A 14,009-nucleotide genomic window follows, 5' to 3' on the forward strand; every position below is an offset into this window, starting at 1 on the left:
CGTCGCTACCCTCTCCATCGCTGCACAGCAGGAGGAAACCAATGCCCGAGTCACGCGACAACGAGGAAGGCCCTGGTCATCCTAGGGTTAAACTCTGGCCCGCGCGGGCTCGTCGGCATTTCCTCGGATGGTGCTGCCAGAGTCGCGCGCACGCGTCTGCCATGCAGCCGATTCCCGGCTTCCACATCTATTTGCAAGCCTCCCGCTTCTCCGGAAATGCTTGCCGGAGGTGAGCGTGGTGGCGCCGTCCACGCCCGCGCCCGTGTCCAGTGACCTCAACACCACAGTGCATCATCCTTCGGAGGGGGTGAGGAAATGCCTACGGGAGATGCCAACCGACATGCTCCCCGATACGCGCAACCTTTTTGACAGAATGCCGGCGGCTCATGATGACGAAACGGCCAACCGTTTCATCATCGAGAACATCGTCTTCGAAGATGGTGTGGCGGCCGCTGCCTCCGCTTGCGGCACCGTGGCTGCCTATGATCCCGATGAGACCCAAAGCCAAGACGACCGAGCGCCATTCACGTCGGCGACCTATGATTAAGCTGGCATGGACAACGCCTTCATGGAAGATCAGGTCGGCCTGGGCAGCTTCCTGCTCGACCACGAGTTCCCGGAGGACTGCGACCTCGAGGAAGAGAATGAAATGGACATTGACGGGAAGCCTTTGTTCGAGGACAAGCTCGTCAATCAAGCCGGGCCGAAGCCGAAGCGCAAAAGTAAGCGAACGAATGCATACACACCGTCCGAGGGCATGACGCCGACACGGCATTTGGGCGACGGCATGACCGCTGGCATTATCTATGACCGCGGGCCTTTTAAATTTATGCGCGGACATGAAATGGGTCACGCGCGTTGGGCACATGATCGACTCAAAACAAAAATAAAACAGACGCCGAGCAGACGGTGGACCCAAAGACGAAAAACAACTCTTAACTGCCAAGATATCGTCGCCATGGGATTGCAGAAATATTTTCACACCACCGTAACCACGTGGTAAATATCAGAACTACAGTACCAGTAGAACGAGGGGCACGTGAATGTTGCTTGTGCGTGCCAGCACTCATTCATTTACTCAGCGAACACGCATGATCCTTCCCCCCCAAAGCAAAAACGCGCTGCCATTCCCAGAAAAAGCCACCCCCAATTAATAGCGGAAGGGGAGGAAACCCCTGCGCGTGGCCGGGGCGCGCCATCCCGGCCGTCCGTCCGCGAACGGCACCGGCATCGGACGGCCCACGTCCCCCCACCACGTCGCGCGGGGCCCACCACCACCCCCACCCTCCTCCCCCTGCCTTTCCCCCGTCACCTTCTTTCCCCCCCCCCCCTCCTTTATTACCCCCTTGTTCCGTTCCAGCCCGACGGAAGCGAGCGCGACGCCGACGACGACGAACGAAGACCGACGCGCGACCGACCTAGGGTTTCGCGCATTCCCCCGCGCCCCGCTCCCCCCGTCGGCGTCGAGGTACGGCCGCCCTCTCTCGCCCCGGTGGCCCCTCTCGCTGTGTCGTAGCCTGTTCGATTCGCGATCCCGGCGTGGTCAGCCAATCTCGCCGCGCGCGGCGGCGGTAGCCTAGGTTGCTTGATGATCCTGGATGTCGCGCTCGACTTTTTCCCTGCTGTTGCCGAGGTGTTTGCGATCCTTCGGCGGGGTTCGTGGTCGCGGATTCGGTTCGAGACCCAGGGATCATGGAATCGCTCGCTTGTGCTAGGTTTTTTCCGGGGAAGCGGGGGGATCGGGAACTTGAGATTGGTTATCGGGGAACTTATGCTTCATGGTAGCCTATTCTGGTCACAGTAGTCAATAGCTTAGTCGTTAACATTTGGGCGTACTTCCCGGCGACCCAGTCTTGCTGAAATGAAGAGCGCGGTCGGTTGAATGGCATCACCAAGTAGATTCGATTCCCCGTCGCGTTCTATTTTCGTTCAATATGTACGGGCCTATGAGTAGCTTCATCCTTGTGATTGTCAGTCTTGCTGTGAGATTAATGGTTGCTCTTGTTCCTTGAGAATGTGGTATGATATGGTTGTAGCTTCCTGGTTATAGTTCGGGTGCCTGCATTGGAGCTTGGAGACAGTAGGCTATGAAATCTTGTTTGTTTAGGGTTTCAGCTGTGTAATTTTCTGTCATGCTATTCCTGCCCTGCTTTTATTAGCTAGTTATCCTGTAACTGTTGATCATTTCTTTTGTGTATCCAAGGAATGTCAGTTACTCTGTTATGCCGAACTAATATGTGGAATCATTTTTGTCAAGTGCAAGTTGCATCCACTTGCTTTATTTTTTTTCTTAAAAAAGACTTAACGTCCAGTTGCTGTTAGCTAGGTTCTTGTTGCTTAGTCCATAGATAGAATTGCGCACCAATGGCTTGAAACCCCTAAGTTTGCTGTCCCGTAAGTGGGTTCTGATCTAGCAGTGTGTGTGCACCTTTGATTGATGCATACCCTACCTATGATGTGATACATTTTTCACACCCAATGTACTGTGTAGTGTATCCTGGCAAACTATTATATGTTGATATTTTGAATTCTGAGGGTCGTAACTCAGACGAAGAATCGACAGCTTACGCTGATGGAATAATGTGGAGATGGATTTCATCTATTTTTCTCTGAATAATGCATACCATTTTGCACTCCTCAAAGTGTCTGATCATCTTTGATTGATGTATATTCTACCTAAGATGTGATACATTTTCCATGCGTAGTGTATTCTGTACTGTATTGTGGCAAGCTACTATATGTTGATATTATCAATTCTGAGGATTATAATCATGGATTATGAGTCCAAGGACTAGTCAAGACTAGTCTATGAGTCTCAACTCCAAGGCTGACTACACTTCAGTGTTGACTAGTCTATGAGTCGCAAAAAAAAAGGACTAGTGTCGATTAATCACGATTAGTCTACGAGTCTCAACTTCGGAACGATTCGTCGACTCGTAAACCTTGATTATAACTCACATGAAGAATCGGCAGTTTACGCTGATGAATAATGTGGAGATGGATTTCATCTAATTTTCTTTGAATAATGCATTCCCTTTTGCACTCATCGAAGTGTTTTTATATCAGAGTGAAGTAATATGATGATTGATGAGTCATGAGTTCATGGCTGTTTGCACAATACTTATGTTTCCTTGATTGTTTTGATAGGTCTGCTGAATCTCGAGCAATGGAGCGGTCTTTTCAGTTGAATCCGCATGCCACTCCTTTCGTGCCTACCTCCAAGTCTCCGTTTGCGGAAAGCTTGAAAGGAAAGAAGGACCCTGAGAAGCAAGTAGATGAGACTGAAAATAATGAGACTGCTGACAAGTCTGCTGGGTATCTACTCCCAGAGTCCCTTTCTTTTGATGACTATGCTGAAAGCCTAGGAAAGATCAACATCTCTACTGAGTCATCATCAAAAGGAGAAGCTGCTGAAGCAAGTCACGCGGGTAATCATCTCGCCGTGGTGGAATCTCTCTCGCTGATGTTCCCAGATGTGTCTGCTGACTTCATTCTTGAAGCACTGAAGGCCAATGAATTTGACGCGGTACTCACCATTGATATGCTTTCCGATCTGGTACGTGAAATTCTCGTAACCAGTACACTGATTATTTTTATGGTGTCCTGATGCATTAGATTATGTACCTAGTTTTCTGTGCAAGCCTGGTAGCCGAATCAAACACCATGTCTTATTTTATTTTTCTCTCTAGCCAAAGCACAGCCATTGCCATCTGTAGACAGCATTAGCTGAAACCATTTCTCACTGCTAATGATCTTCCATGCTGAACTCCCTTCGTTGCGAAGCTGATGACAATGTTATGGTGTCCTGATGCATTAGATTCTGTACCTAGTCTTATGTGCAAACCTTGTAGCTGAATCAACATCATGTTTTTATCCCTATAGCAGAACACAGCCATTGCCATCTGTAAACATCATTAGCTGAAACCATTTCTCATTGCTAATGATCTTCCATGCTGAGCTCCCTTCGGTGCGAAGCTGATGACAATGTTATGGTGTCTTGGTGCATTAGATTCTTTACCTAGTCTTATGTGCAAACCTTGTAGCTGAATCAACATCATGTTTTTTTTCCCTATAGCAGAACACAGCCATTGCCATCTGTAAACATCATTAGTTGAAACCATTTCTCATTGCTAATGATCTTCCTTGCTGAACTCTCCATTTCAGTGCGAAGCTGATGATAACGGTCACTCCGCCGAAGTATCAGAAAAGCCGGAGCACCATGGCCCTTCGTCCACATAGGCGGGATGAGAACTCTCCAGCTACATCTGGTCCAAGCCAAACCTTCCCCACCGTCATCAAGACTCGATGTAGCGGAGCACAATTTCTCGATTCTGCAAAGAATTCACCCCGAAGTGTTCGATTCGTAGTGCCAAAAGCAACAAGTACTATGTGTTTGGGGTTTTAAATTCCGGGTGGGATAGCTGGTCTGTTTGTTGGAGTCTGCCCCATCGTGATGCCTGGTTGCAAGTTGTACAGATCTTTTGGTGTAGCCGTTTAGACTCCGGAATTCAACAACCCTGTGCCGCGGGCTGCGCTTGTTTCATGAACCTATGCATTGCCGTGTTCTCCCGTGTTCCAAGCGGGGAGGAGACAGATCATTCGCCTTATTTTGGTTGTGTGGTGCGGGTTTACATGGGTGCAAAGATATCCGATTTCAGTAGGTTGTGCTTTGCAGAAACGGAGGTGCCTTTGCGTGATTTGACTGAGTGTAATGTTGAGAATTCTAGTGCACGATTAGTGGCAATTGTCTTCCACTGATATGCCTTGCTGTGAGCTCGGCTGCTGAAGTACCAACAAGTGGTAGCTGTAGCACATCGTTTTCAATTCGATGGCCTGAAAAGGATGCCACTTGTTCAAGCTTTGCTTTGTCGTACTCATCAAAAGGCGAGTCATCCGTTTCGAAAAAAAAAGGCGAGTCGTTGCTTTTAGTCTTACAATTCACCTCCTATCGCCCTTGAGTGCAGTGCAGACTCGGGGGCTCATCGAGAATAATATGTCTCAAAAGGCCCTTCTTGCACACAGCATTGAAATCAAAACAAAATAAAACACAAAAGCTATTCGAAGTTGTAGGTTTCAAGTTCTACTACAGTATACCCGTAACAGTTAATTATTTTTGTGAGATATCGAATCTTGTAGATATCTACAAAAAAATAAAATCGGTGGATTTGATAAAACATAGGGTAGTACGGAGTGAAAGCTAGAATTTCAGATAATTTGTAATAGAGTGTATTACAAGTGTAACAGGAGCAGCCGTTGACAAAATGATCACCCAAAAGATGATCATTTCATGGCTTACCGAAAACAAAACGCAGACAAATCAGATAGTCCTATTTCTCGGTCTTGCTGACTTAAGCTTCCACCGAGCCAAGTTTGAAAGGATTGAAATTTGTAGCACATTGTTACTCCCTCAAAAATAAATAAATTACGATGGCCTGAAAATCGAAAAGTCGACCTGATCGGCTGGGACCTCATCTTGAATAAGATATCTGAAGAGGGCCTTCCCGCACAACAGCCAAAAACAAAAATAAAGCGCAAAAGATGAATAAATCCGTGGCTGCAACCTCGCGAGTCGCGAAGCGCACGCACACACAAACAGAACTACGAGCTCCTCGCCCTCGCCTCCCCACTCCACTCCGATTCCTCTTCCGCCGCCTCCACCGCCGTTCGATCTCCGGGGCTCCGGTCCCAGGCTCCCGGCATTCTCCGCGAGGTTCGTTTCTAGGTCTCCGCTTAATTTCCCCCAAGGCGGGCCGATTGGTGCTGAGCTCCTGTCGCGATTGGGCGCGGTGGCTGCGCCTGTTCCGATTTCCGCGTGCGTTTCCGCGCTTGTTTGGTGGATAGGAGTTGATCCGTGGGAGGCGCAGCTCTAGAGGTTCTGGGTTTCCCTTGAAATGGACTACTGAGTCAGCCCACAGTATGTGGGTTCAGAACGAACAGTGAGGTTTTTCCCTCAGTAGGGCAAGGGGCGTCGGCTCCTTGCAGTTTCGTCAGTGTAGGAGTCTGACGCTGCGGTTATCGAATGTGTTCTGCGTGCGTACATGAAGTTACCGGCCACCGGAGATTTATTCTTCTGTTCACAGTTTTGAGTGGAAGATATACTGAATTTGACTGGTGACAGGATGTCTCTTATTATTGTTTTTCTTCAGGAATTGCTATGGAATGCTTGACTGCGAGTTTCACCGCGAGGTAGGCTCTGCTGCTGGTTGTGCACTCGCCTTTTGTCCAGATACTAATTCAAAAGGGAAATTCGACAAAATGTGGTGGTTTTCGTTGTCTCTCCCAAGTTAATTTGACATGATATGTTGATTTTCTTGACAAGGAATGCGGGTAGGGAGTATAACTTCGTATGCCCGAGTAAGCCCGCGTGCGAGAAGCAATGGATTCCAGGAAGGGTTCTCTGCTATTTTACAGCTTACGCAAACTCTAGCCGATGCTGCAAGGTCGCCACTGGGGTGTATCCCATCAGCCCAGTTGTTGGCAGACGTTCACGCTGGAGATCTTTTGCAGCAAGTTTGAATTTAGAAAATGGGCCTGCACCATCGAGTTCGACATCATCTTCATCTGGGCAGACTAGTGAGCAGCTTACCTCAGCCGAGGTATTAGTCAAACTCCGTATTATATCGTTTCACATGTGAAGTTCATCATTCTGAGCACATGTGCCGCTTACTCATGAAAGATGAAATCAGTTGTTCTTCTGCGTTTACAAAAGAACTGCAAGTTGACACACTCTGCCTAAATGAAATGGGGCTAGAATTGTTCGTGTACCTCTCGAAATGCTTATACACATAATAGTCTTCTGAAAAGGGAAAAAGCAAACATGCTTGCATATGTGGGTGTTTAAGCTATGTAATGTTGGCCACACGTGATGCTTTCGGATCTGTTAAAAGAGGCAGTGGTGATTGATGAATCTTCTCTCTCTTGTTATTTTGCAGTTGAAATCTCTTTTGGCTGATAAAGAACGAAGTAAGCTTTTGAGAAAGCTAAGTGAAGCAAACCAGCAGAACCGGTTTCTCAAGAGACAGGTTCTATTACTGAGATCATAAACCATACATCGAATTTACTTGATTCGTAGTAAAATGTGGTGTTGTATGACTGGCCTTCTGAGGAATAGTTCCTTGTTCTGTTGAAGAACTGCATATACATTCATAATTTCTTATTTTCATAATATATATGCCAGGAGCTCTGACCCAAGCTGGTCCTAGGACTCTAACCTGGGTATGCGAGGAGGCTACCACCAAACCACTGACCTGTTCCTTTAGATTCAAAATTAGCCGTCTATCTGAACTACAATGTAGGTCAGATATGGTGTTCTTTTTGACCTGGGAAGGGTCGCATCTAGAACTTTTCTGCTACTTGCATGTTACAATTGTCAATTCACTTGACACTGTCTGCTAACTCAGCAAGAAAATTATTAGTGATCATAAATATGAAAATTCTGAAATGTTACATGTTAGCAGCGGCATAACTGTTTTCCAACTTAAGCTTATCACGGACCAATGAGGTTTTGTGTAGACAGATTTCATATGTAAAAGTCGCATAATACCATTTCTCTTAATAGTGCCAGGTCATTACTGACTAGATCTTATGTTCTGCAGTCGCAAATAAAGGATGATGCAATTGTTAAGTTCAGAAGTGAACTTGCTGTTTTGGAACTTGAACTGCAGGTTAGCATTTTATTTTTCAGATTGTTTAACTGTTATGCATAGTCAATTTGGATTGCCTCAAGATGTTGTCCGGTGGTCACGTGTTCCAATTGTTTTCGTCTCCCCTTTGCGTCATGTTTATCAACAAAATACGTGTTTGGTCCTTTCTGTGATCATTCAAAAGCAAACTGCACAGTTTTTAAGGTGATTGTTTGCTAAATGTTTTGTTGCTGATCAACCCCCTTATTTTTTTTTTGCGAATGATCAACCCCCTTATAATTATGCTGATTTCACTTTGCACAATATTGTAAGCTCTTAGATTTATCTTCCTTGGTACTGGATGTATATAACTACGTTTTCTTTACTGGTTTTTTTCAATTTTGTCTTTTGCACATGTAAGTAACCACCACTTTTGCTGTTGGTACTGGAACTTTGTGCGTCTTATCTGTTTCTTTATGTCCACAGGCTTTGGTTGGCCTAGCTGAAGAGATTGCTAATTTTGATATTCCATCAGGGTCAAGGAAGGTAAATGGGAAATATATTCAGTCTCATCTTCTCTCCAGATTAGAAGGTAATTAGCAGAAAGAGCTACTGTCAGCATGATTGAGGCTCTCCATCATTACATTTGTCATTGTTACCTTTTTTGCAAAGACATTTGACAATAGTACGGCAGCTCACTTAGCAAACTTTGCCTTGAAGTGGCCCACTGAATTCAAGCCGAATGATGAATGCCTATCCTTGATGCCCTATCTCCATATGATTGAACAGACAGTACTTGAGTTGACTAATTGTGATCCATGTACAATCCATTTGAAATCAACATTTATTTTCTGTTGTCCTGTTGTTAAATTTCTACATATTATAGTGCTACTCTAGGTAGGTCATGGGACTGAGATTTGGTGCCTTAGGCCGGTGGGATTGTTCCAGTTTGTTAAAGATCTCCCTAGCTATTGACCTGAAGTTTGTGGGCTACCCACTGAAAAAAATAATATCTAATCCACTTAAACAAATTGATCCTTGTTGTATTGATATGTTTGTTTGTCATAGTAAGTCAACTATAAACTCCAGCATGCTGAAAGTCACAATTCCGCTAGCATCATTGTTGACTGGCATGGAATACCTAGTAGCCCTAAGAAGGCAGTGGTGATGATCCTTTGTCATTTATAACTGCAGTTCTCACTATCATGTTGTGAGTTGTGACATGGATTCTGATATGCAAAGTAGGTATGTTGACAGTGAGATCCAAGTGCATTTATGGTTATTATAACTGTGATATAATATTCTGAGTGCTAGCGATTCATGATTCCTCAGAACTAAATTTTGTCATCGATATATATTTCTGTCCTCGCCGTAATAATTTTTGAGAAACTTCATGCTTATTGCAGACTTACAGCAGCTAAATATGCAGAACAGTCTTTAGTGCGTTCTCATCCATCTTTGGTGAAGTAAAATTGGCATGCCAACAATAGCTAAATGTGCTTAGCAGTGCCAAGTGCGAACAAATGCTTGTAATATCCATTTTTCGGACATCTAGTTGCATAACAGTATCTAGAGCTGTGTAAAAATATTACCTTGTTTCATACAAGAGTGCAATGCTCTAAGTTAGACTTTATGTGAAATCTGCTGACTGATGATACTAGTGTTTGCTTTCCTGCAGCTGTTCATGACAAGGTTATGGTACAGATAAAGGATATCGAGTCTTTCAGACCTCGAGAAATCGCTGTCCATTGGGTTGGCATGGCTGAGGTAAACAAATGTTTTTTACTGAATGATCATATTTAATAACATCTTGCACTCCTATATTTGTCCTTTTCAGTTTGTAAAATACATTCTTATGCCTCTGCTTTTGTCCTCATTCTCATTTTGCTTCGTTCTTACTCACCATGTGTATACAATTCATACCAGAACGTGCAAATTATGGGCTCCTTCGATGGCTGGTCACATGGTGAGGCAATGTCGAGGGAATATTCAGGGGATTATGCGAGATTCTCTGCGACTCTGAGGCTTAGACCTGGGAGGTATGTTTTATCAGTTCTGCGATGCTGCCACACTCACTCTGATCCATTAAATAAATCATCTTCATATGTTTGTGTGCATAATAAAGCTACGAAATCAAGTTCTTGGTGGACGGGGAGTGGAAACTGTCATCAGAATACCTGATTACCGGCGAGGGATTGACACAGAACAATAAACTCGTTGTGGAATAGCAGATTTTTGCTGTCTCTTAGAACTGTATTAGGACCGTACCAGATTACTACCATGGGTGTTCTCCCGCGAAATTCGTGTTGTATGAAATGCAAAGCCCCATTTGCTTGATTGGGTCTGCATGCTGCCTTTGTAATTTTGTCTCTTAACTGATCTACTGAAGCCACTTAGGAAAGGATCCTTCTTCCATGAATCCATGTGGTAGGAGATGATCAAATTAGTTTGAAACTGCTACTGCATGTAAAATACTCTTCAAGTGATAAAATTCCATCCCTTCTATCATTATTCAAACAATGTACCATGAGTATATGAAGTTACAAAGTGAATCTGCAGAATTTTGAAATCTCTACCTGGCACCGACACACGTCAAGGAAGTGACAAAGCCTCCTCATCAGTAACAGCTGTATGGTTAAGGCATGCAGAAGTAAGGCTAATCTGAGCTACCACAAGAGCTCCGATGGTTATCAGCTACCTCCTGCACCATTAGCCTGACAACTGGAGACACCGCTCCAGCTCCGCCAGCCATTGTTGAGGACGCTGGCAGTCCCGGAGCGACATCAAGGCACTCCTGGAAATCGGCATCGCAGGACAGGAGCACCCACTCATGGTCGTCGTCGAGGTACTTGACGTCGAAGGTGCCAGCATCTAGGCCCAGCCTCTTGGCCACCTCCTCCTTTACTGCCGCTACGCCGGCAGAGCACGGCACCCTGAACCTGATGATGTCCCCTCTGTAGTTCGCCTTGATGGTCACCAGCTCCCCCTCCGCGCCATTGCTGTGCCACAGCAAAGACTTGCGCATTGTGGTTTTGGTGAGAGGTGGAGGATCTTGGCTTGAGCCTTGGGAGGAGGTGTCTTCTCCTAGAGCACTTGACAAGCATGGCAGACGAGGGGCTGGAGCTCGGCGAGAGGTGGAAGAAGAAGCAGCAGTTGGCTTCGATGAGCAATCCACCGATTCGATGGCCCTGATCTTGCCGAGGGCACGGTTCACCTTGCTGATCTTCCGGAATGGCCATCTCGATATGCCGTGCTGCCTGCAGATGCGCTTCATCGTCGTCGGGCACACTGTAGAACAAGAGTTTCAGTTGGCTCATACACTAAAACTTTTCAATCTACGAATGCCAAATTTCGACATGTTTTGATGACCTCGGTTCATAGTAAATTGTTTGTGGTGTTCATCTTGGTTAATCTGTGTCGAGAATGTTCTTACCGCCGAGGCTCCTCGCAGCATCTTTCAGGCTCCCTGAGAAGTATCCTTGCAGCTCCTTAAGACTGACAGGTCTTCCGGCCTTCCTTCCGGTCTTCTTCGTCTCCGGTGGAGGTACACGATCCTCGGCTCCACTTTGGTCCGCGCCATGGACGCCTCCTGCTTGATCGCCGTCCTCCTCGTCTGAATCATTGGTAACATAGTCCCCACGATTGTTCAGTTCATGGGCAGTGTCAGCATCGGCAAGAACGGCCTCCAAGGACAAATCTTGCAGGTCGCTCGTCGCCTCCAGGTGATTGCCGGAGCATTCTTTCCTGATCGTAGCTGCGACGGCGTCCACCATGGCCTTCTGCTCCCCGGCGCTCCTCCAGTCCGGCGGGAGGAAGAACTCCAGCACCACGCATTCTTCCTCTACCTGGCCGTCGTCGCCGACGTCCATGGCGGACGGTGGTAGTCGCAGGGGCACGGCGAGGCACCCGGCCAGGCCGTGCATGCGGGCGTAGTGCGCGAGCGGGTAGGCGTCCTTGGACCGCCTGGCGACGTCGGCGCAGAAACGTGGCCCGCGCACCGACGCCGCCTCGCCCACGAGCCCCTGGCCGCGCCGCAGGTGGTGCTCGGCGCAGGCGTCGCGGAAGCCGCCGTAGTGCGCGCCTAGGTGGAACGGGGCTCCGGCCGTCGTCAGGGAGAAATGCTGGGCGTCGTCGTCGACGTCCGTACGGGTGCACTGCTTGCACCTCACCCAGGCCTGCGCCAGCGGCAGCTCGTGGGCTTCGCGGACGGCGGCCAGCAGCCCCGACACCTCCGACATGGCCGCCTGAGTCGCCTCTGAGTTGCATATCTGCACCAGAGATGTTCATAACATGATGAAAAAGCGGGTTCGGATTGATAGATGAACTCATGAACATTGACGGATTGTATAACAAAAGAAGTTTTTTGTCTCCAAAGTTCATGCGATTACGCCTCTATTGAGTTTGATGCAACAAATAAAGTTCATCAGAAAGACTAAGATGTGGAGAAAATGTGCACGAACCCATGGTTCGCAAGTCGCGGCACGCACCTCGGTCGGTGGCACGGGGTGGCAGATCTCGGAGCCTCTCAATGACACGGCCTGCATGCATAGATTTCCAGAAAATGTTAATCTTGGAAGCTTTTTGGAATCATGGCGGCTACCTAGCTAAACATTTTCATGGCGGCTGTACAAGGAGTAGTAGTTTGTATGGTGGAGAGAGAGTGCAAGGAGGAAGCTAGATGAGAGAGACGGATGTGTGACCTGGAGGGCCTTGCAGAGCTTGTGGGCCTCGGCGGCGAAGCGTGCGGCGGGGGCGGCGGTGAAGACGAGCTCGAGGACGGCGAGGCAGCGGCGCGGGTCGGCGGGGTCGAGGATGGGGAGGGCGAGGCTGGCCTGGATGTCGTAGATGAGCGCGTAGCTCATGCGCGCGTACTCGCCGGTGCCGTAGAACTGCACGTTGGGCGTCCACTCGGGCGCCCGCGCCTCGAACACCCGCCCCGGCAGCCCGCGCTCCTCCCACGTCGCGCGCTCGCCCTGCCCGCCGCCGCCGCCCACGGCGAACACGTGCGCCAGCGAGACCGTCCTGTACTGGAGCAGCCGCCGGCACCGCGAGGGGAGCACGAACGGCTGCCCGCGGGTGGCCAGCACGCGGCGGCGCTCCCCGTCCCGCGCCGGCGCCCAGACCTGCACCAGCGCACCGCCTTCGCCGCCGCTGCTCGACTCCTTGTACAGCCGCAGCGCCCGCGCGATCCGCTCCTTCACCGCGCCCCCGCCGTCCGCCTCGTCGTGCCCTCCTCCTCCTCGGCCGCCGCCGCTCCCATCGCTGTCGTCGCGGTCGCTGAGCCGGAGGCTGAAGCCGCCGAGAACGCGCTCCATGTCGGCCTCCACCTCCATCACCATGCCCACCGCAAACCAGCTACTCAGAAAGACCAAGACAAAAGATCTGTGGATGACTGCGATCAATGTCGAGCCGCAGCTTCGCAGATCCTAGGTTAAGCCGCGGGTCAGCGTCGGCTTCTTGTAGGTAGTTTTATCGGTGGAGGAGTCGCGGTGACGGCCTGCGATTGGTCGCCGGCGTTCGGGGGCCGGAATATTACGACGCGGCGTTGGGAATGTGCCGATCCACGGTGGAAGGTGGGCTATATCGCTGTTAAACAATGCACATCGAGGGATTAAACAAACTTATCAGGTTATTATCATCGCCCTCTCTGTCCCCCGCGGCTTCATTTGGACTTTTGCGGTGCACTTGGACATGTTCCGTGGTACTACATGGTTCTTGCCGTGCTTTGGAGCCAAAGGGGTTGATTTTGAAGGAAGGAAGGCTATCTTATGTGAGAGCTGCTTTATTAGGACGTGCTTTAAAAGATATAAACTGTTCGCATAGTTTGATTTTGGGAAAAGCTTACCATCACCCGGTGGATCGAAGCGGTAGCATCCGCCACCTCCCCTGCATGACACGTGTACAGTGAGGGTTCGCATACTGCCGAACGCGCTTCTGCAACAGGGGCGGTGTTGCAGTGGTCTACGATGGGTCATGTTTTACAACAAAACCTCTACCGTGGGAATTTTCTGCAACCAGAACACAGTTGCAAACTTTTTTGCAACAAAACCTCAATTGCAAATATATTTTTGCAACAAAAACAGTAGTTGCAAAAAAATTCTGCAACAAGACCTATGTTTCAGAAATAATTCTGCAACAAGATCCGTGTTGCAGTGGTGGAGACACGCTCGGCTCGCTTGATAAGGCAAATCTGACGGCTCGCGACCTGGCTGGTCTTTTAAAAAGATAAGCCCGCGGACGCGTAGCACGCCCCTTTGATTTACATGGTAGTGAATTTTCTCCACATTTGGTTTGGAGGAATTCCAACATATGAATGAGGTTCTTGAATGCACCTTTTCTCTCCTCTCTTCTCTAAGTTTGTCGTAATTCATTTGTTCCTAGGCGGCG

General features: G+C 48.4%; 3 protein-coding genes across 5 annotated transcripts; 2 read left to right on the plus strand and 1 right to left on the minus strand.

Annotated features, from left to right (window-relative positions):
* Positions 1–1,334: 1,334 nt before the first annotated feature.
* Positions 1,335–4,607, plus strand: LOC123136142 (uncharacterized). Its single transcript, XM_044555453.1, has 3 exons — positions 1,335–1,468; positions 3,148–3,556; positions 4,165–4,607. The coding sequence occupies exons 2-3, from the start codon at positions 3,167–3,169 to the stop codon at positions 4,237–4,239; spliced, it is 465 nt and encodes a 154-aa protein (XP_044411388.1). The 5' UTR covers positions 1,335–1,468; positions 3,148–3,166; the 3' UTR covers positions 4,240–4,607.
* A 953-nt stretch (positions 4,608–5,560) lies between these two features.
* LOC123136145 (protein PTST, chloroplastic) lies at positions 5,561–10,142 on the plus strand. 2 transcript variants are annotated; one of them, XM_044555456.1, is made up of 9 exons: positions 5,561–5,710; positions 6,147–6,186; positions 6,320–6,596; positions 6,933–7,022; positions 7,596–7,664; positions 8,109–8,214; positions 9,301–9,389; positions 9,549–9,661; positions 9,748–10,142. In XM_044555456.1, exons 2-9 carry the CDS (start codon positions 6,155–6,157, stop codon positions 9,848–9,850), a joined length of 879 nt encoding a protein of 292 aa, XP_044411391.1. In that variant the 5' UTR covers positions 5,561–5,710; positions 6,147–6,154; the 3' UTR covers positions 9,851–10,142. The 2 variants fall into 2 exon arrangements, with proteins under 2 accessions (XP_044411391.1, XP_044411392.1); XM_044555457.1 differs by having other exon boundaries at positions 6,332–6,596.
* Positions 10,106–13,229, minus strand: LOC123136144 (protein NLP3). 2 transcript variants are annotated; one of them, XM_044555454.1, is made up of 4 exons: positions 12,323–13,229; positions 12,083–12,160; positions 11,056–11,890; positions 10,106–10,910 (listed from the first exon to the last, which is right to left on the minus strand). In XM_044555454.1, exons 1-4 carry the CDS (start codon positions 12,959–12,961, stop codon positions 10,279–10,281), a joined length of 2,184 nt encoding a protein of 727 aa, XP_044411389.1. In that variant the 5' UTR covers positions 12,962–13,229; the 3' UTR covers positions 10,106–10,278. The 2 variants fall into 2 exon arrangements, with proteins under 2 accessions (XP_044411389.1, XP_044411390.1); XM_044555455.1 differs by having other exon boundaries at positions 12,110–12,160; positions 12,323–13,228.
* Positions 13,230–14,009: the final 780 nt, after the last annotated feature.

Source organism: Triticum aestivum, chromosome 6B (genome assembly GCF_018294505.1).
Source record: "Triticum aestivum cultivar Chinese Spring chromosome 6B, IWGSC CS RefSeq v2.1, whole genome shotgun sequence".
Classification (NCBI taxonomy): Eukaryota; Viridiplantae; Streptophyta; class Magnoliopsida; order Poales; family Poaceae; genus Triticum; species Triticum aestivum.

Coding starts and splice junctions, on each gene's coding strand:
- LOC123136142 (XM_044555453.1), top strand. CDS start 3,167: ATGGAGCGGTCTTTTCAGTTGAATCCGCATGCCACTCCTTTCGTGCCT. Junction 3,557..4,164: donor TTGATATGCTTTCCGATCTG/GTACGTGAAATT, acceptor TCTCCATTTCAG/TGCGAAGCTGATGATAACGG.
- LOC123136145 (XM_044555456.1), top strand. CDS start 6,155: ATGGAATGCTTGACTGCGAGTTTCACCGCGAG. Junction 7,665..8,108: donor TTTTGGAACTTGAACTGCAG/GTTAGCATTTTA, acceptor TTATGTCCACAG/GCTTTGGTTGGCCTAGCTGA. Junction 8,215..9,300: donor TCTTCTCTCCAGATTAGAAG/GTAATTAGCAGA, acceptor GCTTTCCTGCAG/CTGTTCATGACAAGGTTATG.
- LOC123136144 (XM_044555454.1), bottom strand. CDS start 12,961: ATGGTGATGGAGGTGGAGGCCGACATGGAGCGCGTTCTCGGCGGCTTC. Junction 11,891..12,082: donor CCGCGACTTGCGAACCATGG/GTTCGTGCACAT, acceptor TCTCTGGTGCAG/ATATGCAACTCAGAGGCGAC. Junction 10,911..11,055: donor TGCTGCGAGGAGCCTCGGCG/GTAAGAACATTC, acceptor CTTGTTCTACAG/TGTGCCCGACGACGATGAAG.